The sequence below is a fragment of the Acomys minous genome (assembly GCF_964271855.1).
Source record: "Acomys minous genome assembly, chromosome: 5".
NCBI classification, from domain to species: Eukaryota; Metazoa; Chordata; class Mammalia; order Rodentia; family Muridae; genus Acomys; species Acomys minous.
Window position 1 is genome coordinate 77,371,767 of NC_140494.1, and position 26,786 is coordinate 77,398,552.

General features: G+C 42.3%; 1 protein-coding gene across 3 annotated transcripts in view; it reads left to right on the forward strand.

Moving 5' to 3' along the window:
- Positions 1-26,786, forward strand: part of SESN3 (sestrin 3) — a 58,699-nt gene that overhangs the window by 21,432 nt on the left and 10,481 nt on the right. For all 3 annotated transcript variants that reach the window (XM_084781289.1, XM_084781288.1, XM_084781290.1), the window contains exons 2-6: positions 17,449-17,514; positions 19,690-19,887; positions 20,604-20,786; positions 24,891-25,127; positions 26,355-26,529. In XM_084781289.1, the coding sequence (XP_084637415.1) occupies positions 17,449-17,514; positions 19,690-19,887; positions 20,604-20,786; positions 24,891-25,127; positions 26,355-26,529 (859 nt within the window). The remainder of the gene's footprint in view (positions 1-17,448; positions 17,515-19,689; positions 19,888-20,603; positions 20,787-24,890; positions 25,128-26,354; positions 26,530-26,786) is intronic.

Consider the following 26,786-nt stretch of genomic DNA (forward strand, 5'->3'; position numbering starts at 1 on the left):
CTAGCCTACCTATATCAAGTTGACATAAAATTATCATATGGATTGATGCTGAAAAGGCAGTTGACAAAATTCACCATCCCCCATGAGAAAAGTTCTGAAGACTTTAGAAATAACTTGAATTAATAGTAAAGGCTGCATACCAACAGTATATTAAATGAAGACAGACCAGGGCCAGATTCCCCCTTTTTGTTGCTCTTTTACAGGTTTTCTTATCACTCATGTTTTAAAATTTTATTTTATAAAAAGAAACATACTTCATTAAGAAATATAAGGCATTGATATAAAAGCAAGAAATATTCTTTGTTCTTAGGGTTTCTTACTACTTGGTCTTTTCTTTTCTTTTTTTCTTTTTTCTTTCTTTCTTTCTTTCTTTTTTTTTTTTTTTTTTTTAGATATATATATTATTTATACAGTGTTCTGCATGTGTTCCTGCACGCCAGAAGAGGGCACCAGATCTCACTATAGATGGTTGTGAGGCCCCATGTGGTTAGTGGGAATTGAACTCCGGAAGATCAGCCAGTGCTCTTAACCTTTGAGACGTCTCTCCAGCCCCAGTACTTAGTCATAATATGAACATTGAAAGTAATTTTGGGTGATTTGGTTTTTGGCTGTTTTGTTTGCTTTCTTAAATGGCTGGAGGAGTTTTTATAACCGTATATTGCAGGAAAGGAATGGCGAAATATTGGCAGTGCTCATTTCAGTTAGTGGTTGTCAGAATGTGTGGACCCTGTTGTACCTTATGCACCAATCAGAATACATCATGTAACATCCTTTGCCAAGCTCTAGCCCAGGGAGTCCACCTGATCCTCCATGCAGCTTTATCAACTCTGAAGTTCTAGCCGTGGCACCACATCCTGTGACCACATCAGCCCGTGCAGCCCCCAGCTTGCCGAGATGTGCCCCACCCACCTCCAGAGTCTGGCTGGGTGAGTCTACCTCATCCTCCTTTCCATGCATGCACCCAACCCCCACCAAGAGATTGATCTTCAAACTGCAGGCTCAGGCCAGGACACACATCCTCCACAATAGGCCCATCCCCAGTGTTCACCTGACTTCAGTCCACCTACGTCATATCCAACCTTTAGGCCTAACTCCTACAACATCCTGTATTCCACTGCATCATTCTGCTCTGTCCAGATCTCATCACAGAAATACAAGAAACAACAAGAAAAATCAAGGCAGTATCTCCCCTCCAAAATCCACCAGTCTTACAGGAATGTTCACCAGTAGGAATTACCTAGATGAATGATGCTCAGAACCCAAAACTTAAAGGACCAATCATAGGTTTCATCAAAAGATTCAAAGAGTTTAAAGAAGGCACTATTCAGCTATTAAAAACAAGGAATTCCCGAAATTTGTGGATAAATGGATTGAGCTAGAAATGATCATAATGAGTGAGTTAACCCAGAAGCAGAAAGACTCAAATGGTATATACTCCCTTATATCTGCATATTAGCCCAAGGGGCATGTCCCACGAAAGCCTTCACTTACCAGGAAACTGAGACAGAGGGGAGGACATTCTAGTGGGACTCTAGATGAGAGAAGCATGGGAGAATGGCAAGGTAGAAGGATCCAGAGGGTCCTAGAAACCTACAAGTAGAACATTATGATAGACAGATTTGGGCCCAGGGGTCCCACTCAAACTAAGGCACCAGCCAAGGACAATACAGGCAGTAAACCTTAAACCCCTACCCAGATCTAGCCAATGGACAGAACACTCTCCACAGTAGAGTGGAGAGTGGGATATTACTTTCTCACATACTCTGGTGCCTCACCTTTGACCATGTCCCCTGGAGGGGGAGACCTGGTGGCACTCAGAGGAAGGACAGCAGGTTACCAAGAAGAGACTTGATACCCTATGAGCATATACAGGGGGAGGAGATCCCCCTCAGTCACAGTCATAGGGGAGGGGAATAAGGGGAAAATGGGAGGGAGGGAAGAATGGAAGGATACAAGGGATGGGATAACCATTGAGATGTAACAAGAATAAATTAATAAAGGAGAAAAAAAAGAAAAAAAGAAGAAAAATAAATGAGTCAGAGGCAAAAAGAAAAAAAAAAAGAAGGCACAAAGAAACAGCTCAGTGAGTGTAAAAAGAAGGAACATAAAGAGAGTAAATTACAGGGTAATGCCCAAGACACACACACACACACACACACACACACACACACACACACACACACACACACGACAAAGTCCAAGATGTGAGAACATAATTCAGTGAAGCGAGAGAAATATTAAAGATGACTCAAGCTGAAGTGAAAGTGGAATTGAAAAACCCAATACACCAGCAAGAAAACTCAAGAAAAGGCCTTGCAAGTAGAATAAATTAAGCAAAAGATAGAATATTAGGACTCAAAGATGAAGTAGAGACTCTAGAGAAAATAAACAAAGAATATGAAAAAAATTAAACAACAAGAAAGGAGTGGGCGGAAACTGTGGAACACTATGAAAAGACCAAACCTTCTAATTATAGGAGCGTATGTGGGAGAAGAGTCCGAGGAGAGGAACATAGACCAGACCTTCAACAAGATTGTAGAATAGAGTGCATCACCCCCACCATTTACTATTATTTTTCTCACCACTCAGTGCTCCCAAGAAAATATGCCAGCCTACTCAAGAAAGTCCTTGATGAAACAGAAAAAAACAAAACAAAACAAAAACGGTAAAAAGAATGCCGTATTGAGTCAAGTCTCCACCAGTAACTGATTATGATTTAATAATCTCTGTTCAAAATGGAGACAATGCATAAGACTCCCCTGCTTGTCCAGCAAAAGCAGTCCTGTGGTGGAGTGTGAACCACTTCCGTAAACTGCTGGATGCTGTAACTGTGGGCACTAGAACTTGGGTATATTGACATACAGTTTCACAAAAATGAACAGAGTCAGTTTCTCATGATAGGGAAACAGCAGGAATTCTTGCTGATGATAAAGCTTTGAGAAGAAAAACATTTTGAAAAATGTATATCTTGTCATGAGCTACCAGGTGTGATATTGCAGCAATGAATTTATTTTTAATACTGCATTACATGTATCAATATCTGCACCTTGCAAAGCTCAGTGAACCAGTATTTTAGACATGATGAATGATTAGTATTTTAACACCAAGCATGCGTAAAGCAAGGCCCTAAACTACCAGGTGAACCAGTGAACTTTAATGTAACTGCATAGAAAGCGTGATGCAGTTCCAGATTCCACACGGCAACATGCTTCTCTAAAAGCTCTGCTGTGAAACTTGAGAGTAGGAAAAGAGTGACTAAAGCTACACATATAGTCCTTGGCTGGTGCCATAGTTTGAGCAGAACCGTTTGAGCAGAGGGTTCTATAGTCCTTGAACAAGGACAATACGTGCAGTAAACTTCGAACCCCTACCCACATCTAGCCAATGGACAGGACATCCTCCACAGATGAGTGAAGAGTGGGGACTGACTCTCACACGAACTCTGGTGCCCCATATTTGACCACATCCCCTGGATGGGGAGACCTGGTAGCACTCAGAGGAAGGATAGCAGGCTACCAAGAAGAGACTTGATACCCTATGAGCATATAGAGAATAGGGTGAAAGCAGGAGGGAAGGAGGAATGGGAGGATACAAAGGATGGGATAACTACTGAGATGTGATATGAATGAATTAATAAAAAAATAAAAGTTAAAAAAAAGAAGAAGAATGACTAAAGCTACAGGAAGAGGACCACTGAGATGTTCTGGGATGGAGAGATAGCTCAGTACAGTGCAGAGTTCCATCTGCACTGTTCCAGAACCCACCTCGAAACCGGGTTATGATAGGTGTGCACTGGCAATCTCAGCACCGAGGAGGCAGAGGAAGCCTAGGGCTCACTGGCTAGTCTGGCATACTTGGCAAGTTCCAGGACAGTGAGAACCCTTGCCTCCAAAACCAAGGTGAGCCTAGGAATGGCGTTCAAGGTTGACCTTTGCCATATGCATGCACATATCCACCCCCACACGTGGAAATAAATAAAAATGCAAGACTATTCAGCTATCTAGCCACATATTTCTGAGCCCGGATTCTCTCTGTGATTTTCAGTCCCCATGACCAATAGCAACAGATGAATACCAGAGTATACATGAGAATCCAGCTGTGTTTAATTAAGACAAATATTTACACAAACGTGAGACAAGCTCTCCTCAATTTTTACTAAATTATAGTTTCCAAACAATCCCTTTTGTTAATATGTAATGGGTCTATTAGTCTTATTTTCACTGTCCTGGTTTTGGTGGGTGAGAGTTGGCTGGGGCTTGGGTCCAGAGCCTGGCATATATTCACCACGTCCTTTGCCACAGAGCTGTATCATTGGCCTCCACTCTTACTTTTCAGTGAGTTATTAAATTGTTCTTCAAGTTTTCTTTGACTTAATTTCTAATGTAGTTATTGATAAATAGAACCCATAAGCAAAAAGGGTTGAGATCATATTGTTTAGAGAATAAAGAGGCAACAATATCTAAAAAGCCGTGAACAATTTTAGTGTGTGTGCACCACAGTGCATGTGTGGAGGTCAGAGGACAGCTTGCAGAAGTCAGTTCTTCTGTGATGTCATGCGCTGTCTGAGATCAAACTCGAACTCAAATTGTCAGGTTTGGTGGCAAGCCCTTGTACTAAGTCGTCTCCCTGGGCCCAGCTGTGGCTTTAATTCAGATTATAATCCATTATGAGTTTATTCACATATAATCAAGGCACAATCTTGTAGTCCACAGTCTGAGAAACTGACAAACTTGAACAGAGATTAAGTCCCCAGTATTTACTCATGTAGGCTGCATCTGTTTCTGTTCCTGGCTTCCAGGACACTGTGTGGAAGTGACTTTTTCAGTTTAAGTAAGGTCAGGTTCTTGCTGCTCTGACAGTTTTCACCAACTAAATGCTTACACATTTTGTGACACTGTGGGGATCAAATGTGCTTAGTTTAGGTCCCTGATTTCTTGAAGCTGAGTAAGTGGTCTGTGCTGTTAAAAATAAATATATAAAAACCTAAAAATGTCCCTGTTCTCACTAGAACAACTAAAGTTCCTGGCTCTGTCTCCGAGAGCTGCGCCATAGACGGTTGGTGCAGAATTCCATCTCCCCTGTGCCAACTGCCACTTTTGTTTGTGTGTTTTCCAGAAGGACAAGTTGGCACATGAACATTTACTGAATATTAGAATGCTCTGTAGCTATAATCACCGGTTATGGGAATTTAATTTTTTTTAGAACTCCCAATTTTAAAATTTCTTAATCTAATTGGGATGTGATTTTATAGGAAAGGCTTTCTAAGATTTAAGGTAAGGTTTTATTGTTGTGCAATCCAGAACCGTAAATGTTTTTGTAGAAGTGCAGGCCTTTGTAATGCTTCTATGAAACTGGACCTTATAATTAGTGGTAGGAAAGTACATTGTCTGTATGTTAATAGGGAAACTTTGCATTAGGTGCCTGTCATGGGTTTGCATTATCTCAGGGACAAAGACTTACATAAGTGCTCTCTTTAGTTTTTTGGACTTTAGCCCAAAATTTTAATAGCATAATCAACAAGTATCTTTATACCCTTTGTCCTGAGTACTTAAAGGCTTAAAAGGAGGGTTTTTCTGTCCAAATTGTAGTCACATCATGCAGACTATTACTGGTCTCTAAGAACTCAGGGCAATTTATGGCAAATTGTAAGATCCTGTTTGTTTTAATGTAAATAAGTAAATGGGGATTCAAATGATACATAAAGACTAGTAGATTGATGTGCAGCCCTGCATTTAATTTTAATTTAAGCTACTGATATTTCTAGAATGTCAGCTTCTAGTTAACAATGTGCTCTTACACCATACAAGGAAGGAAGGGGGACTGGAGGAGCCTCAGGCTGCCAACTCCCACTCCTTGATGCCAACCTAGGAAGTTATTGAGGAGCTTGTTCTTCCCTCGTTGGGCTATGATGCCAGAGTGGCTGATGTAGAGCCTATAGAATTGGAAAGAAGTGACGAGATTATGATTTGCCTTCATATCCCTGAGGAAGGGAAGCTGCAACTGTGACTCTTAGGAATAGATTTGAATTCACAGAAGAGCTTGAAAGTTAGCAAGAGTAGAGAGAAGGCCCGCAGAGCTGAAGGGAAGAATGCCTAGACACTAAGAGTAGAGTAAGGGGACACAGAGGCTTGGGAAATACAGTCTCAAGTAGAGGCCAGCAGTGCCCCCTGAAGTCTGCCCACTGTTCTCTCGTATACAACTGCATTTCCTAGTGCTACCCTGTGGCCTCTCAGGGAGTGGGGAGCCACCTCTCGTGGCTCTCGGCGTGAGTGTGATTCTGGGTTTAGTTCTACTCACAGTGACTCAATAGTGCAGTGCTCACTCTGAAGGTTAGAGGTGATCTGGCTCAGTATTTGGTTTAGTGTTGTTGTCTTTGGGGTGTTCTATTACTCCAGTGGTCTGGGGTTCAGGTACCTTCGGGTTGTCTGTCTCCTTAGAAGCTTGTGATCCATAGCCAGTGTCCAGGCATTTCTTGACTTTAATAGGCTACATTCCAACAAGCCCAAGGTAAGCTAAGCATACTTTAAATAAGAAGTGTGTTGAACATCCAACCTACTTAGCCTCACCCTCAAACTTACACAAACACTTGATGTTAGCCTCCAGTTGGGCAAAGTCTGTATTTAAAAAAAAAAGTGTTGAATATCCTGTGTATTGATAGTGTATCGAAAGCTAAAGGGGAGAAACCAGAGTTATTCTTAAAAAGAATAATGGATATTGGTCATTAGTTAAGTTCAAGGACAGTGTCTACTCGCTGCATTTAATTTTTAAGCAGAACCTTTGTTAAGGACGATCCTATAAGTAGAAGCACTTACTGCCTCTGGCTAACTATATTGCCCAAGCAGTCCTCCTGCTCGCCTCAGGGAGGTACCATTATAACCCCAGGCCTGTATTAGCTAATGAGTGGGACTTGGGGCTCTCGCTGCTGGGCTAGGGAGAACTCCTTTAGAGCCACAGCTCACTTCAGTGTGCAGTTAGTTTATTAGTCTCCCTTTGACTTGTCGCTATGCCTGGATTCTTCACACAACTCTATCCTTTCAGTCCTGAGATGAGGACTGCTAGGGAATCTTTGAGCTAATTCACTACAAGGAGTTCCACTAATTTTTACCACATGCCAGTGCTTAGAGATGAGCAGAGCACTATCCCAGTCCGCAAGCGACTGGTGGCTTAGGAGGGGTAGGGTAAAGAAATTGTGATACAGTCAAGTGGTGGTGCACACCTGTAATCCCACCACTCAGGGAAGCAGAGACAAGCAGATCTCTGTAAGTTCCAGGTCACCCTGGTCTACAGAGTGAGTCCAGGACAGCCAAGGCTACACAGAGAAACCCTGTCTCCAAAAACAAACAAACAAACAAACAAACAAACAAAGTGACACAGTTGGTGAATGCAGTGTTCATGAGTATAGATGTTTTAAGATTTCCACTTAGGAATTGAACTCTGTATGTACTGTTAACGCAGGGTCAATTTTGTCCCTGTAAAAGAGCTGCTTTTATGGCCCCAGAGTTGGAACACGGCCAGGAAAGACTTGATAGGCTTGGTGTCTGCCCTAGACAGTGTTCTATTGCTGTGAAGAGACATTATGACCAGGGAACTTTTATAAAGGAAAGCATTTCATTGGAGCTTGCTTACAGTTTCAGAGGATCGGTCCATTCTCAGCGTGGTAGAAAACGTGGTGGTACCTAGGCAGACATGGTGCTGGAGAAGGAGCTGAGAGTTCTAGATCTGAATCCTCAGGCAGCAGGAAGGGAGAGCCACTGGGCTCCTAAAACAGCAAAGCCACCCCCAATGACATACTTCCTCCGACAAGGCACACCTCCTAATTCTAAGTAGTGCCATTCCCTGACAACTAAACCTTCAAATACATGAGCCTATGGTGCCATTCGTATTCAACCATGAAATTCTACTCCCTGCCCCCCCATAGGCCGTATCATAATGCAAAAATGCATTCAGTCCAACTTCAAAAGTCCCCATAATTTATAACAATGTCAACACTGTTTTAAAAGTTCTAAGTCTCTTCAGAGACTCATGGCAATCTCTTGCTTGTAACCCCTAAAAATCAAACAGCAGATCACAATCCTCCAGCACACAGTGGCACAGAATATACATTACCCTTCCAATGTGAGCATAGTGAGGACACACTGGACCAAAGCAAGACCAAAACCAGCTGGGCGAACTTCAAACTCCGCATCCCCATGCCTGATGGCAAAGTGCTCTTCAGACCCCCAGCTCCTTTTAGTGTTGTTGACTGCAGCATACTTCCTCTTTCTCTCCCTCCCTCTCCCCCTCCCTCTCCCTCCCTCTCTCCCTCTCTCCCTCCCTCCCTTTCTCTCCCCCTCCCCCTCCCTCCCCCTCTCTCCATCACTCCCCCTCCCTCCCCCTCTCTCCCTCCCCCTCTCTCCCTCCCTCTTCCTCTCTCTCTCTCTCTCTCTCTCTCTCTCTCTCTCTCTCTCTCTCTCTCTCTCTCTCTCTCTCTCTCTCTCTCTCACACACACACACACACACTGGTTCTACACACTTGTTAGCCGCTCTCCTTGGTAGGTATCTATCCAAAGACTGGAATCTCCGACGTCCTGAGTCTCCAACAAAATGCAGGTTTCACCTTCACAGCTTCACTTTGGTTTCTCTGGGCCTCCATGCAGGGACTCCCCTGACACATGCAGGCCTCTGCAGCTTTCCTTGGCTGTGGGGGCAGATTCCACAACCCCTCTCTTGTGTCTTTGACACAAGCTAGAACCATATGGCCAAAACTGCCAAGTTCTTCTGCTTGCCGGAGCTAGACCTCCGGGCCTCCTTGTTCAGATATATTTTATCAGCTTTCTGTTTTCCCAGTGTTTTCCATCACTGCTTACACTTTTATTTAATTCCTTTTCGCAAGTTGAAGCCTAGCAGGACAGGCTTTTGCCCTCGGGCCACCATTCCCTTTTTTCTATTTAGCACCAGGCTTTTGTTTTTCCAGACAGGGTTTCTCTGTGTATCCTTTACTGTATAGACTCACATTGTAGGTCAGGCTGGCCTCAAACTCACAGAGATCTGCCTGTGTCTGCCTCCCAAGTGCTGGGATTAAAGGTGTGCGCTACCACGCACGGCCAGGCTTTTCTTTAAACTTCCTATCTCCGTGAGCTGGACTTAACTTCATTACACTTCCTTGTGGTCCTTTTCCCCACAAACTATATTTCATATTTTTCCCTGCTCAGCTTGCTTTTCATTAAAGATCTGCATAAGAATGGCCACTAATAACCACATGACAGAATCAAGACTAAGCTGTCTTGACACCTCCTTTGCCAGCATTATTAATCCAAACTCTTTAATTTAGCCTCAAGCAGATTTTTCAGACAGGGCAGAAAGGAGTCACATTCTTCTTTAAAATATGGCTCATCTCTAGGCCACTGACTAATACATTCTCTCTTTCTCAAACTCCTTGAGCTGGGACCGCACAGTGCAAATTGTCCTCAGCACTCTTCTGTGCTACTACTAGGATGGCCCATTAAATTCTGATTTAAAGCACTCAGCTGCTTTCCTACTCCAAAGTCCCAGAGTCCACATTTCACCAACAAACATCACGATCAAGCCTGTCACAGCAATACCCTGATCCTTGGGACCAACGTCTATCTTAGTCAATGTTCTGCTGCTGGGAAGAGACACCATGACCATGGCAACCCACTCAAATTATGAGCCTCTGGACCATTCACACCCAAACCACCCCAGCTTCTGTCTGACAATTGCAAGAGGTACACTTCTGAGGTTTTCCAGAACAAGATGGCCTTCCCACAATAGGAGAGCTTAGATTGTCTTTAGAGTACCTGTGGACTTCTGCACCGAGCCCAGGCCAGCTCCTGCTGCTCTGCACTACCCTGAAACACTAGCTCATGTGTGAAAGGTATTTATGCTGTCGCCATCTTCATCCCAGATCTTTCTTAGTTAGGGACTGTGGATCTCAGAAATAATATTGCAAATGCAAGCGCACATTTTAATCAAGCCTGGGAGAGGTGTGACTTTTTAAAGGTCTATTATATTTTTCTTCTCAAAATAGTAGGGACAATTACACCCTGAGAGTAGGAATGACATTTTTGTACCAAGTGCTTTCACCGCTGAGTCATCTCCCGAGCCCTGGCTTGAGCTTTAAGCAGTTCCTGTGTGTTCCTTTCTATTTGACCTTTCTTTTTGAAGTACCATTAGTATCTGCCAAAGTCATAGAGCTGAAATTACCTACCAAGGAACAAAACTGCATGGCTTCCTAGCACAGTGCCAGTGGTCCAGCCCTGGTCTTTCTGCAGTGATCTGCTGAAATGGAGCATCTGCGGTCAGTGCTAGGACAGACAGCAACTAAAATGCACTGCTCACCATCTCAGGTACAATCAGATGTCTTACATTCACAACAGGAAGGTTTGCTTAGGGCACATGTCTCGGCATGTTTTGTTGTTGTATCTTAAAAATGGTGAAACTATTAAACTGTCATCCTAGGCTATCTTTACAAGCTGTGAGGTTAGATTTCACTTGGCTTGAATGGTTTTATACAGAAAGCAGATGGTGCTTTTAAAAAACATAGTGTGTTTTTATAAAATCAATCACACACGTTGCTATTCTTATTCTGTGTGGAGTAAGTGCAGGCACAGCTTCGCATGGGTGGGTACAAATACACATTGTTGCTTTTGCATTTTCTAATGACACAAACTGAAGAAGAATAAGTAAAAAAATTAAATGTAATCATTTAAAGCTTAGAATGTAGTAATTAATTCTCATTGACAGTCAGCATTTTAGGGGCAAGTAATTTGCTGATTAATGTTAAAGACACATGACTTTCAGTTTCTAACTCACAAGTGTCTTCATTTCCTACTGGGATTAATTTATACCAAGTGATCTAGTAAAGTACTTAGTTCTCAAGTGTCTAAGTAACTAATTTTCTAAATGTATCTCACTTTATCCTTTCAGGGTTCTGTTTGCCAGCAGGTAATTGCTGAGCAGGCACAATCTCAGCTGATTTGGTCTCCTAGGTCTTCTGTGCTGCACCACCAGGGAGAGATGGCAGAGCTGTGCAGCTGACACCCTGAAAAGGCTCCTTAGAGCGAGTCTTATATCTAAAATAAGCACATTTTTTACTGTTGTCTAAAAGATTTGAAAACAGCCACAGGTTAGATGCCTACAGTCTAAAGCACGTTAAGGACCCCTGTACATTCCTTTTTGTTTTCAACAGTCGAATCAGCGTAATAGATAATCTTCCTATATTTTATTTTATTTTGACTCTCTACTTGTACATGTTGTGCTGGGTTCAATGCTATAAAAACAGACATTTCCCACCTCCCTGCTGTCCCCGAATCACTGCGCTACGGAGCCTTTAGTGGTGATAGAATAGTCTAGAGCCACACAGCTTGGAACCCACGTGCCATGTTGCTTTGGAATCCTGGGCATGTAGGTAGGCAGTTGAGGTTTTCAATCTGTTACTTAATATTAGTCAACTTAAAATCCAACAGCCCATGTGGCCTGTGGCTGCTGTGATGGGCAGTCCAGCTAAGAAAAACTCCAGGCTGTTTGTTTCCTGTGGCTTTCTCAGAAGCTAAGCCAGATTCTTGATGTAAAGGCCATAGTAAAGTTCACTAGTATGATACAAGGCAAGTCCAAGAATAAATTGTTAACTTTCTCACAGATAATTAAAGAAAAGAGCCCGGGACAACCCTCCCCCCTGAAATTCCTATAGCTGGGCCCGTGAGATGGCTCACATGGTAAAATGTGTGCTGCCAAGTGTAACAACCTGAATTCGGTCCCCAGGACTCATTTAGTGGCAGGGAGCTGACTCTCAGGTGTTAGCCTCTGACTTCTGCTTATATACCATGATATGTGTAAGCCTGTCACACATATAAATAAGTAGCTATATATAATAAAAGTTTGAATTCCATACAGCTGCAAGTTATTTTCCCTCCAAGATAATGTAACCCGTTTCCATTTTCTCCCATTGGGGAAAATGGCCAGAAGGAAACTGCAGTGCCTCCTTTGCAGCAAGCTCTGTGCCTCTGTTGGCGAGTCTACCCCAGCCTCTCAATAAGGCCAAGTGCTTCAGGCAAGAGCTGATATCTCCCTTAGCATGAGCAGTCACTGCAGACTGACAGTCAGCTGGAGGATTGACAGCTGGCTGAGTGTGGGGTTGTGGATGGGGAACCAGTGCTGCCCTCTGAGTCTGAGCAGGGCTACTGCTGGGGGTTGTGCCCTTACAACCTAGCATCATCAAACCTTATTGGGAGCAAAAGGCTAGTTTCAACATGTGAGTTTTCACATGTGCCCAGCCTGATGCTCAGGGCCCCGTGTGTTTAAAACAGCTACAAAACATAAAATTGTAAATAAGGAAAAACATTGAGGGTTTTGTCAGTCATTCAGTTCCAGAATGAACTTCATAAATTACACTCATTTTGCACTATAAAAGATTGGACACGTCAGATAGACAATGTCCCAGGATGCCCCAGTGCCAGTTTCAGGACTTTGAAGAGCTCATTCCTCACTTAGAGAAGCTTAGGAGTTACATCTTTTGTTCCTTTTTCTTTAAAGCCCCTGCCATCGTGCTCCCCCATCCTCCAGTGTTCAAAGTTTTTGTTGAATTTTGTTGTGTGACAGTGAAAGCCATGCAAGAGGACGTTCACTTGAGAGGATAATTCTTTGTGCTGAAGTAAATGCCAGGAGCGTGGAGAAGAGGTGTCCTGGTGTGCCGTGGGGTTCATGTGGAAGCTGAGGAGAACGGAAAGCAAGTGTGAACTGCACAAGCTGTGAGAAGGCCCCTGGGTGCAGTTTGCTTGTCACAGGAGAGTGTGGTGGCAGCATGGCCGCCTGCTGCTGTTGATGGGCTTACACTTTCAGGTTCTTGGGGCTAAGAACCTCACAGAGCTGCCATTGCACTGCTAGTCACTTACAGTGTGACACCTCGTGCTGAGGAAAGGCAGATCCCTTGGGGTGTTAATTAAAAGAGGGGCAGTGTGTCCAGCTGGAGTAGCGTGAATAGAATCGAGACACGTCTTCAGAGCCGAGGAAGAAGGGAGAACAGTACTGGCCACTCCTCTGCAGTGGAACCAGAACTGGCCAGCCTGGCAGCTTTGGTCAAGTGTGGCCATCAAGCATTAGAAGTGTGACTGGTCCAAAAAAGTCTTTACTTACCAGGAGATTGGGATAGATGTGAGGACATCCTATTGAGACTCTAGGTAAGAGAAATGTAGGAGATGGGGAAATAGAAGGACACAGAGGGTCCTAGAAACCTACAAGAACAACATCTTGATGGGTGGATCGGGGCCCAGGGGGGTCTGCTCAAAACTATTGCACTAACCAAGGACAACACAAATAGTAAACATCGAACCCCTACTCTGATCTACCAATGGACAGGACATTCTCCACAGTTATGTGGAGAGCAGGGACTGACTCTGACATGAACTCTGGTGCTCCTCTTGGTGGGGAGGCCTGATGGCACTCAAAGAAAGAATAAGCAGGCTACCAAGATGAGACTTGATAGCCTATGACCATATAGTGGGGGAGGAGGGCCCCTTTAGTCATAGACCTAGGGGAGGGGAATAGGGTGAAAGCGGGAGGGAGGTAGGAAAGGGAGGGTACAAGTGAGGGATAACAATTGAGTTGTAATCTGGACAAATTAATAAAATTTTTTAAAAGTATGACTAGTATAGATGGGAACTGTTTCAACTTAGTAAAATTCAGCAAATGTGGTCAGTGGCTATCATCGGGGCAACCAAGGCTAGGCTTTTAGAATGGGCATGGTAAGAAGGAAGTTTGTCCTCAGGTATTGCAGGTATCCAAGAACAAGCTGAGGAGAGGTGAAGGTATTCGGCTTGATCGGAAAGTTGCTGTATAGCTTAAAGCAACTCTCTTGGGCGTTTTGGTTTTCTGTTTCTCTTATGCTTGATAGTAGTTTATATCATTGTTTTTTAACCTTCTTAATGCTGTGACCCTTTAATACAGTTACTCATGTTGTGGAGACTCTGACCACAAAATTACTTCTGTTGCGGTTTCATAACTATAATTTTGCCACTGTTGTGAATCATAGTGTAAAATATCCATAATTTCTGATGGCCTCAGCCAACCCCTATGAAACGGTCTGTTTACCCCAAGAGGGGTCATGACCCACAGGTTGAGAACTTCTGCTTTAAAACATAAAATGATAAAAAGTAACTGGCAAAACTTTTTTCAGAGTGAAATGAGCTCAGAGTAAAATTGAAGATCTGCCTTGACTGTTTTTAAAATTTGTTTTCAGCCTTTTAGAAATGTACACAACAAACATTTGATGTAGCCAAGAAACACCAGAAAGGCGGCCCCGTGCAGAAGCAGGACAGGGTGACATCTCAAAAATGGTGCTAGTTAAAGAGTGTAACTGAGGGAGGGTGAAGACTCACACTGCCAGAGGCTGGGAGGTTGCTACAGGTCCAGCCTGGTCTACACTATTGAGTTCCAGGCTGGCCAGAGCTACATAGCATAGCAGGACCTGCCTCCAAACGCAACTGTTCATATACTCATGCAGTACAATATACATGTAGGTATATTTGTATATACACATTGTTACATACTATATATGTGTGATAGCTATTTAATGCATGTGTAAACTGTGTGTGTGTGTCTGTGTGTGTGTGTGTGTGTGTGTGTGTGTGTGTGTGTGTGTGTGTGTGTAGAGAAAAGAAAATGGTGTTAACTCTTCATTCAATTTATTGAAAAACAATAAACAAAAAAACAGTGCTCAGGTCAGTCTGTACTACCTCTCTCGTGGGCTCTGACAAGATCTTTGCCATTTTCCTCTCTGTGCCCCAGAAGCAGTGTCACCCCCCAGAACGACATTGTAAACACAGATCTGATCCTCATTTGTTTACTCAAATAAGCATAAAGTAAAAGAGCTCAAGTGCATTCTACTCTTAGAGTTGGTGTCTTATGTAGACATTTTCTCGGGTTGATGAAAATGAGCATTTTTGCCTTTCTGTAGCAGTATGCAACTCTTTGAAGGTTAATTCTAATCTAAACCCCAGGATGTCATCTTCCTTCAGAAGCTATGCTAAATCTCATGAACTGTGCCACAGGTCTCTTGTAATATGGATGCTCCTAGCATTACTCGTGACCGAAGTGCACACCCCTGCAGTTGGAACAGCTAGGTAGATGACGGCTGCTAACACTCTTGTCCTGGCTGTAGTGTGTATGTGCCTGCCATTGTGTAGCTATGTGCGTGCCTGCCTTCTTAGTAGCTACATACAAACTAAAGGATGCTATGTTTCTCTGCATGCAGGAGCCTACAGTTATGTTACAATGAAATCATGTTTCATATTTAAATGTTGCTACTTCCAGAAAGTAATTTGTAAACAAAGTAATAGTTTTAAATTTTTAATGGAGAATTATGTTGATTAGTCTATTAACTCAGGATTTTTATAGGTAAATTATAACAGTAGCACTTCATTCTGTCTCCAGAAATCCCTTATATACTTCCATCTAAGAGTATGTGTATTTACTCGTCTACATTTTCTCTGAATTTTTTTTTTGCAATGTTCATTTGTCTCCCTACTTACATTTTTCTCTTCAAGCCTAATTCCGCCTTTTAATAAGCTTCTTAGATGCTTTGTTTATTTGAAATGATTAGTTATTCAGGAAGTAATTGCTCCCATATTAATTCATGAGGCTCTACAGACACTGGGGTTCATTTGGGTGTTTACTCTTACTTTTGTGTTTTTTATAGACAAGATGGCCATGTAACTCATGCTAGTCTTGAATTCATGATCCTCCTGCTCACCCTACCACAGTTGTTTTGACATTTTATTTGTTGTCATTTGCAGACGGCACTAAAGGAATGTGTGTGTGTGTGTATATATATATATATATATATATATATATATATATATATATATGTATGTATGTATATGGATATATATACACATATATACATACTATTTTGAATTCATACTCTAGACAGATTATAGTCAATGAAGACAAGAAATACCAGTGTGAGAAATTCTGAATTAGTCCAGTTTACATGCCCTTCTCCAGTGTCCTTGAGCAACCAATTGAGGGTTATTTGTCATCATTCTGTAATCTAGATGCCTTACTTGTTTGGAAACTTAGGCAGTTTAAAGTTGTCATGTGATGTATACGTTTCTCTGGAGCACTGACAGTTGATGGAGAGTGTGTGCCTAGCTCAGAAGAGTTGGGGCTATGTCTGTTTTCTTACCCCTCTCCTTCGTCTATCACAATATCCAATTAGGCTCTCAAAGAAATAATTGTTGAAAACCCAACTGCCTACTTTTGCCAATTTGTTTTAAAACTGCTTCCTAATGAAGTAAGGGACTTAAAGGATTTAAATAACTGTTTTGTGTTTGGGAGGCTCTTTGATTTGTAAGGAACAAAAAAGACTAAAGTTACCCGCTAACAAGGGGAGGGAGAAAGGGAAAGAATGAATATAAATGACCATGTTTAAGCTTTACTTTTTCCAGGAATCCATAGCAACGCCACTGGTTTCTCTGTTGATACCCACCCTGGGCTTTTCTTTTGTTTCCTCTTGCCTCTCCATTTGAGTGGCATTTTGTTTCTCCTGGCTCTCTGATTGCATCATGTTAACGTAACTCTACTGTATAGTCCTGAGAAATTGTTAATGTGCACTAATTAGCCTTAACTCAGTTTGAACAGAACTTTTATACCCAAGCATCTATCCATGGGCTACCAATCAGCTTCCATTTGATTGGTTGGGATCTTAGTATAGGCTGTAGCCAAGAGCCTAGGCCATAGAGACAAGACTTTGTCATTCTCTGATAAGGAAGCACCTGAGCTACTTTCTTAGCTTCGCCATTTTTTTCAGGAGAGTTTGTGGCATCTAAAGCTTTCTAATGGCACAGGTCCATATTCCTTAATATTCATGTTCAGTCTTCGTAATCCTTGAAACCATGCTGTCATCCATAATTATATGTTGTGGCTTCAAAGGGCTGATTCTTAACTTAGAGTGTTACTTTTATCATAGAAAACCAAGTGGCAAGTGTCTCCCATCCCTTCTCCTGGCAGGGAGTTCAAGAGACTTCTGGTCTTTGCACCTAATCTCGCCCATGGAGAAGGAAGCAGTCTCATTAAAATCCTCATGACTTACACAGAGAGACTTAAGTACAAACAAAAATATTAATGTTCCCCAACAGCATCCTATTGTAGCAGTGAACTAACAGGTATGAATTTATTGTAGAGGTTAATGGCTTTCTTTCATGTAAAATGTGGGCTAAAGTCTTGTGATATATAACTGAGTTTTCCCAGCACTGGCGTAGGAGTCTGCCCTTTTATTTCACATAAATACAGACAGTGCTGCTCTGGTTTTTCTTTGACCTGGACCCCAAATTTCTTTGCATTTTACATAATTCTATTGGTTTATTTATTTTAGTATGTTGGCTGTAAATGTCTACCAGGTCAATTTTTCTTGGAAAGTCATCATAACACATTCAACTTTTCTTTTACAAACAGGATAAAAGAATCAGAATGTCCCAACCCCTGACAAGAGGACCAAGTGCCTTTATTCCAGAGAAAGAAGTAAGTTCATTTGTCATCAATACATCATCTAGTCAAAAACTAACTCTAAAACTGCCTCCATTTTTCCATGAAAAAGTAGACGTGTTTTCCTCTTTAGTATGTTAGTCATGTCAGAGTTGTTTTTTCAGATTCATTAAGAAAATGTGAAGGTTTTCAGTCTTACAGAGACCAGCATTTCACAGTCCCCATATCACATAAATGGAATGAAACATGAGTCTCCAACAGTAAACAGACAGTGCCTTCTGGTAGTTACTCTTTCTTCTCATTTATGCATTTGAGTGGCAGGATGCCATAGACATTCCAACAATTGTGGGTCTTTGATGAGGGTTTGGTAACAAGATTGCACCTGCCAGGCAGGGAGGTTATCAGTGACACAGAGTAAGGTTTGCGCCTGTTTTATTGGTGTACATCTTGAGGTGTGGGGTCTTTGTGCATTCCCAGATACTTCTTAGCTGTCAGCAGGCCGAGGACCACTGTTATGGACTTGTTTGTCAGCTTAAGGAGGTCCCGGTGTACATAGATGCAGGTGTTTCATAGGTGTGTTCTCTGCTTATGCATAGACGTCTTTATCTTAAATAATTAGGGAGGAGCCTTGACTTCACTTTCCTGTCCCAACTCTAGTGGCCTCTTCCCATTGAGCCAAACCGCCAGGTGAGAGTGGTGTGTCTCTAGGGCTCAGAGGTGGCAGCATAGTGTACAAGAGGCACAGCTTTGCATGTGCCTGTTTGTTTGCCACACAGCCCAGGCCTGCACGTGCAAGATAATGGCCTAACACGTATGAATGCCCTCCCGCAGTGTGTTTGCAGCATGTATTTGAAGATAATCTGTTTTTTGGATCCATTGTAGCCTATGAATCTAGTAATGTATTGTGAACGTCCTGTGAGAACTAAGAAACATCTGGAAAAAGCAAATCAAAAATAGTAAAGAATTTTAGCCCTAATTATATGTGGGTTTGAGACCGATTGCTTTTTAACTATCAGCTCAGTCCCTCTGAGTGACAGAACAGGGAAATGGACAAATGAATGTACCAAGGGCTCCATAATGAATTGAGGTGCGGTTGTCTTTGGGTTTATACCAGTATAACCAGCATCTCTCCAGTTTCACCTTCAGATGTAAGTCTTTATCGATAAGCGGTTCCTTTGTTGAAGTTATACTTCCCCAAGTGCTTTTCCCTTTTCCCTTTTCCCCCTGTAGCCAGCTCTGAGGAGAGCAGTGCCCTGACTACATGTGAGTCTTTAAAGGACCTTTACTGTGGACTTCATGAGATCCAGTCAAAAACACTTTGCTATTAACTAGAGGCACAAGGTTGAGTTAGATCAGACTCTGCTTCCTGTTTCTAAACTGAAAAGCATGGTCATCTTATGTCTAGAAGTACAGCTCTGAAATACAAATGAGAAAAGAACCAGTGATGGAGTCACGCTTCATGTACATCCATTCCCACAGAGCTGGTCCCTCCACAGGTGTTAACATCTCTTCCCACCGCCACGGCCAACTTGTGTGGTGCCAAGCTAGCATGAGTATAAGGCTATATATTACTTAATCTATTTAGCGAAAGTTCTTTGGTCCCTAGATGGAAAACGTAAATCCTAACTTCATGCCTTGAACTAGCCTTGAACTAGCAATGACAGGAGCCAATGTCCTTACTAATTTGCAACTAACATAAGTCATCATATGTTCCTGTGTCTCTAAAAAATATTCCATAAAGCTTTTTAAAAACAGAGACTAACAAAAACAACAGAGGATCAGATAATTGTCCAAAATCATGCAATTAATTTTCTTTGTCAGTTGATGAGAACAGACTGCAAATGCATGTGACAAAATACTGCCGGATTTGCCTCTCTACATACTTGTGTGACAATGGCCAGGCAAGCTGGCTCTGAAGTCTGCATGCTTGCCTCCAAAGACAGATGGAGGCATCTTTCCTCAGCTTTATAGCTGCGTGTTTAATGTTTGATAACTTAACATTTGTTGTTTAATAAATTGTGGTACCAAAGCCAAAACTGAATGGTACTTTCTCTTTTTAAGTTTCTGTTTCTAGTATGAGCAACTGCATAATTGCAGTGTCTGCTAGCATCAAATGAATATGTATTTCTTCACTAGAGGCAGAGTCCACGTAAACCAAAGCTGTCTTTGCATCAACAGTGTTCACAGCATTCTATGCTTCTTGGTTATAAGGTTGTCCAAGCAAACACGGCAGATGAACGAACAAACTTTCTTGTGGAAGAGTACTCTACATCCGGTCGCCTGGACAACATCACACAGGTGATGAGCTTACACACGCAGTACCTGGAATCTTTCTTGAGGAGCCAGTTCTACATGCTGCGCATGGATGGCCCCCTTCCCCTCCCAGACAGGCACTACATCGCCATCATGGTAGGTGCTTAGCTTCCCACCATTCCCTGCTGTTGGGAACTAGTTAACATGTATTCTATGTCCCTTCTCAGGTATGCATTTGGGAAAAGGATGTGAGTTAGTGTGCATATGAGAGACTGTGTCTGTGTGGGATGTGAGTGTGTGTGTGAGTGTATGTGTGTATATGTGTGCAGTGAGTGTGTGCACATGTATGTATGTGTGTGAGAGTGTGTATATGTGTAGAGTGGTATGATATGTGTTCATATCTAAATATGTAGGCATTTGTATGCATATTTGTACGTGTACATGTGTGTAAAGCTGAGTATAGTTACATGGAGCATAAGTGAAGAAGCCTCTGGTTTTTTGAATACCACATCACTTGGATACATTCAGAGTGTTTTAAGCCACTTAATACGCTCAGTGTTTCTCCTTTAACCTTCAATAGAATTATTTTTCATATTTAGTTTCTTATGATTAAGGATGGTTGTTGGGTCCAGAATAACCCCCTACCAGTTTTGATGTTGTTCTTGGGTCTTCTTCTGCATAAATTGCTTATGGCATTTTCTTATTGATCTTATACATGAAGATGATCCCTGGTAAGCATTTTTGAAGAAGAGAATTTTGTGAGTAAAGTTACTGATAAAAAAAAAAAAAAAACTAGTGTTGGCTCCATCTAAAACACTTGCTGATGGCAGACCTGCCTGTGCCTGTTCTCAGGACGCTTGTTTTTGTTTCAGGCCGCAGCCAGACACCAGTGTTCCTACCTAATAAACATGCACGTGGATGAGTTTTTAAAGACTGGAGGGATTGCTGAGTGGCTGAACGGCTTGGAATATGTGCCACAAAGACTGAGAAACCTTAATGAAATCAACAAGCTGCTGGCACACCGGCCCTGGCTGATCACAAAAGAGCACATTCAGGTATTGTGTATTTCTACACAGGTTCCAAGTTACGCCTCAAGCTTGAGTTTGTGGGACTTTGTTTTGTATAGTGTTTTTCATTTTTATTTTTTAGATTATAATTGCAGCATTTCTCCCTCTTCTTTCTAAACCCTCCCATATACCCCCTTGCTCTCAAATTCATAGCCTCTTTTTTCATTGTTATTGCATGCATATATGTTTAAGGACTTAGTTTTAAAAACTTATATATTAGAACCTTGAGAAATAAGAACTGTTATATTACATTTAGAAAAGGTAATTAGAAATCCAGTGGGTTTCATTTAAGTACAAATGAGAGCTGACCCTCTGCAAGGAGAGTCACTCATCAGCCTTAACTCGTGCTGTAAGGAAAGTTGGTTTCTGTTGTCAGGAGTTGATAGATCAAGTATGCTTACATCAAGGAAGCCTGGCTTCTGGCCACTATTGTCAGCAGTGTGCAGCTTGTAGTTAGAAATTCCTACAGTGGGGAGGTCTGTGAGCTCTAAATCCTTTGCTAGTTTTAACATTTCATAATTTTAAGATTCACAAAGAGATGGTTGTGCAAATAAAAAGTGATTTGCCAGCTAGGGTGGGAATTACTAGCCAGAAGAAAAATAGAGTTGTGACACGAGCATGCGCACCTCAGAGGCCGTGCTGTCCAGCAGTGCTCACACAGGTTCACTATTCAGTAGGAGCTGTCATCTCCATCTCAGACACTTAGTTACTTACAGGAACATTTGTATTATTGATGTACAGAAAGTCCTTCAAAGATCACTCAGTCTTTAACCAAGCAGCCTGCATCTAATAATGTTTATTATGAGATTTTGATGAGCTTGGACTCTGTGAAGCACTGTTGGTCTGTGTTCTGGTTTTGTAGTGTGTTAGTTAGATTAAAGAATTGATATTTATTCTTATGTCACATAATAAGAATCTTTGATGGGCTGAAAAGATGGAAACCTGGGCTTGGATATGCTTGGATTTCACAGGAAGAGAGAGCTGACAGGATACAGTGTGGTCATACATGACTGTGGATAAGCAGGATGGAATCAAAAGTTTTGGTTTGGGTGGGCTTTTTTGTCTGTTTGTTTGTTTGGGCTCTTTTGTTTTGTTTTTTGAGACAAGGTTTCTCTATATAGCTCTGGACTGTCCTGGAACTTGCTCCATAGATCAGGTTGGCCTCCAACTCAGCCACCTGCTTCTGCCTCCTGTCCCAAGTGCTGGGATTAAAGGCTTGTGCCACCACTACCCTGCTTAGAAGGTTTTTTTATTTGTTTGTTTTGTTTTGTTTTTTAAGAGCTAATGTTTGATCTCCATCTAAGAATAAGGGGAAGTTTTCAAAATAAGATGAGCTGTTTCCTATCACAGAGCCATTTCATAGAGAATAGCCCACCTTCATGTGTGGCAAAAGAGTAACCATCAACTTCAGGAAACCAAAATGTAGGGATTTATGGACGGTAGCTGGTGGGAACTAGGAAGAATTGGGTCATCTGGTATGAGCCAGTAAAGGCTCCATTACAGAAATCATCCTTTACCCTCAGAAAGCCATGGTCTCCCAAGTTATGCTACCCCAGAGATGACATGAGAGAAGCAGCAAAGTATTTGTATTATCATCTATTTAACTTTCTGTGTTTGTATGTTTTATTAGTATCTATTTATTAGCATCTATACATTATACCTAAAATATATTTTATAATAGTCTTTAATTTAGGAGCACATGCTGTAGACTATTGGGCCCAGTTGTTACTCTTGAATGTGCATATGACATAAGATGGCTTATGTCAAGTTTTATTATGAGTATATTTCATCACACAGGATAGATTACAAATGGTGAAGAAGACAGCAGGACAGTCAAAGCACTGTTCCCGAAAACTGATTTCTGTGTAAGCTTTGGGGTTATTCTGTGTGAGACTAAAAAGGGATTGAGGATGGTGACAAATTGGTTTTCTCATTAGTGTCACAGAACAGAAGATTATGACTTGTACAGGTGGTATCTAGTTACCAAGGGGTAAGGTGTCTCAATCAGGACAAAGAGAAGATTTGATGTTAAATTGGGAAGCTAGGCATGGTGCCACACTTTCCTAATTCCAGCAGTTGGAGGTGAAGATACGAGGGTTCATAATTCAAAGTCATCCTTGGCTACATTACAAATTCCAGGCCAGCCTGAGCTACATGATGAGACAGACACAGAGGGAGAGAGGGGGGGAGGGAGGGAGAGAGAGAGAGAGAAGGGTAGGAAAGGAAGGAGGAGGAGGGCAGCAGGAAAAAAGGAAGGAAAGTAGATAATGTAAATTAGCAAAAGTTGAATTGAAAGAACAAACCCTTCCCCCAGGTCTTAAGACTGTCTGAGGAAAGAGGACTGTGCACAGGATAGGACAAACCAACATGTCAAAGTCAAGTGGTGATGATGAGGATCCATTTTAGGCTTTGAAAGACGTTATAGCATGAAGAAGCCATTCATTGTAACAAATAACGGGGGCAAGGGATTTGGCATCAATCCAGAAATGAAGTAGTCAGGTGCACCGTGCACTGTACCTTGTGGTTCTCCTCTCCCCTGGGGGCTGTTGCCCACCAGCCCATCGTGGCAGGAGGCGCAGAGCTTGGAAGACCATGAGCATGATGGAGATCGAACACTCTGGGAACCACTTCAGGGAGCTAGTTCACCCTTACTGGGGAGAACAAAGGCTATAGAGCCCTTGGGGAGTGGATGGGGGCTTCCAGGATCAGTGCACATAATTGGTTGAAACTAGGCACTTTAATGATGCTTGTTTTGCGTTTGGCAGCACGCTTCTGTCATATGAACAGGAACACTGTACCTACTTACCCTATAGGTGCACAGAGGGGAGAGCTAGCAGGGAGCTGTGTCAAGGGCTATCTATCAAATGTGGTTAGGGGCATCTATGTCTAAAGACACTCTCCAGATGGAGTCAGGCAGAGAGTCAGAGGCCCTGGTGGGGAGAGGGAGTCCTGCACCTAAGGCTGAGCTCAGAATAGCTATCCAGACTGGGAGGACTGCAACCTCAACAGCAGGGTTCTTCCAACTGTGCCTGTGTTTTAAAATTGTGTAACAGTATAGCCTCATGAAATATGAACACGTTAAGATAACAGATTTGAAAAGAAGAAAAGTATGTCTACAGCTGTAGCTGTATAAAGATGATTATTTTTTAAAATAGAGAAAAGAGTACTGTTAACTGTGTGATGAACATAGAACTGATGGGAAGGGACCTCTGAGGAATTTGTTGGTGGAATTCACCCTTGGAAGTTATCCTGAAAAAAAGCAACTTATGGGAGAAATGATTCATTGTAAATTACAATTCCACGTTGCAGTCCATCAGTCACTGCAGGGGAGTCAAGCTGGGTGCTGGAAGCAGCTGGCACATCCACACTGAAGAGCAGAGAGAGGATGCGTGCACACACTGTGCAGGACCCTGCCCAACTTTAGGGAGGGTCTTCAAGGGGTCCAGTCAAGAGAATCTCCCACTGGAGTGCACAGTGGCTTGTCTTATAGTTGACTTTAGGTACAGTCCAGTTGACAACCAAGATCAGGCATTACAAGGCATTGTTTTTTTGGTTTTTGTTTTTGTAAACTGGGTTTAATTCTGGCTCTCTCATTCAGCCACAGCCACACGGAATAACAAATGAAAAAGTGCACTGACATGCCCTAAGATCTTACTCCAGTGTCCTGTGGCGTGGGAAGGCCGCAGTCTCTGCCAGCTGCTATCTAGAAGGAAATCAACAGCTACACAGTTGAGCTGGATTTTCACATGACTTTGTGGGACAGAATGTCCAAAACACCTGCAGATGAATTGCTTTGCTAGAAATTGTCAAAGTCCCTTCCAGCTATCCTGTTTCTTGATTCTCTTACCATCTTATTAAAATAAAGTTTTAAGAGCACCCCAGAAGCAGAAGAATCAGTGATAATGCAGCATTTGTATAGTCATTGCCACAGTGTGATGCCATTGCAAGGCGTGCACGCTACATTGTGTGATCAAAGAGCCATCTTCAGTGTGTGAAGCATTTTTCAAGTTTTAGTTTGCTTTACTGCAAGAGAATAGAGACTATGGCTTCTGCTGGTTTCCATGTTGACCTTGGCTCACATTCTCATTGCAGAAACTTGTCAAAACTGGAGAAAATAATTGGTCCTTGCCTGAGCTAGTGCACGCCGTGGTCCTCCTGGCTCACTACCACGCTTTGGCCAGCTTTGTTTTTGGTAGTGGCATCAATCCAGAGAGAGATCCAGGAATCGCCAATGGGTTCAGACTAATCTCGGTGAACAGCTTCTGTGTCTGTGATCTGGCTAATGACAACAGCATCGAGAATGCATCGCTGGCGGGCAGCAACTTCGGGGTTTGTTTTCTGAGCCCTTTCTCTTGTAATCTTCACACTGGTAATATCTAGAGAGTTCACTGTGACCAGATAAGATTATGTACTTGAAAGATTCCTTTAATACTGTCGAAGTTTCATCATCCCTGAAGTTCTAGCGCTTTTTTAAACTTTGGGGCATTATTGTACGATCCCTTTGCCCACCCACCCCAAGCTTTTACGTTTTAATTACCCTAGGATTCCTGGCAGCCCCACTCGTGGTCTCCCTGTGGACTTTGACAGCACTGTCACCAGGAAGACTTCAGCGTCTTAAAGCTTAGGCTTTCTTCTTTAAACACAGATGCATATTTAGAGTTCACCTTTCCACTGACAGTGAAAAATCATACTGAAATTTGTCATTAAACTAACTTTATTTTTCTCTTTTTAAATGTCCTTCTGAGTATCTTCTCTGTCCAGTTGACTTCTTGGTCTTAATTTTGGTATAAGTGATGTTTGTACCATTCTTTGGATTTTCTATACCTTTCTTGGAACCTTAAGTAAAGTGATATTGTTAGAAATAATGAAAACTGAATATTGATACATTCAGTATCACAGGACTTTAATGCCAGGCCCTTGAGCAGAAGATCTCAACATGATTATGTATCTGTCTGTAGAATGCTGGACAGTTAAGGAAAGCATGTCTCAAGAGGCACAAAGGAGCAATTTTGAAACTGCTTCATTTTTAAAGGAAAGTACATCTTACTATGTACCAAGCTCTAGAATTCTATATTTTAATACATATACATACACTTTATATTTACAATTGAAGCAGACTCATATATCCAAAAATATTTCTGTGAAGTTAATTTTTAAAAAAAAGGATTTTTTTTTAAGTAGCTTCAGTGAAATGTAAATCACCTAATTTGCCCATTAAAGGGATATAATAAAATATTTCTGGGTATGATATTGCCAACAATAAACTTTAGGATGTTGCCACAGTATAAAAAGCTATTCCATACCCATTAGCAGTACACCCCAGTTCCTCTTCCCCCATGCCTAGCCCATGCCAGTTACTCATCTACGCTCTATCTATTTACCTACCTCAGCCACATTTACCCTATTCCTGCCAGTTAAGATCCATGCCATTTGACCAACATCTCTGCTGCAACCTAAATAACTGTCCTCTGTGCCTACTCGGTAGAGTTGGAGAGGGAGGGGCTTACTGGACCAGTTGGTGGTGCCATAGCACCAACACGTCTCCTGTTCTTCCAGATTGTAGATTCCCTGGGTGAGCTAGAAGCCTTAATGGAAAGAATGAAAAGGCTTCAGGAAGACAGGGAAGATGAAGATACCACCCGGGAAGAAATGACCACGCGTTTTGAGAAGGAAAAGAAAGAAAGTCTCTTTGTGGTCCCCGCAGAGACCTTCCATTCATTTCCTCACTCAGGTGTGTTCACCCTTCCTCTTGGTAGTTGTTCCGAGACCATTGCCCCAGCCGTTGGTATTCTCAATACAGATGCATGAGGGTGAGTCTGCTGCCATCCTTCTTTTTCCCATGCGCTCCTGCTTCACCGACAGTGGGGTCCATTCCCAGGAACCTGCGGTTGTGCAAACACTGCAGAGTGCACTCCCACAGGCATAGGTGGTGCGCCTTCTGAGCACGAACGGTGTGTGGCTGTGCCCAGCAGAATGTGACATGCTAGT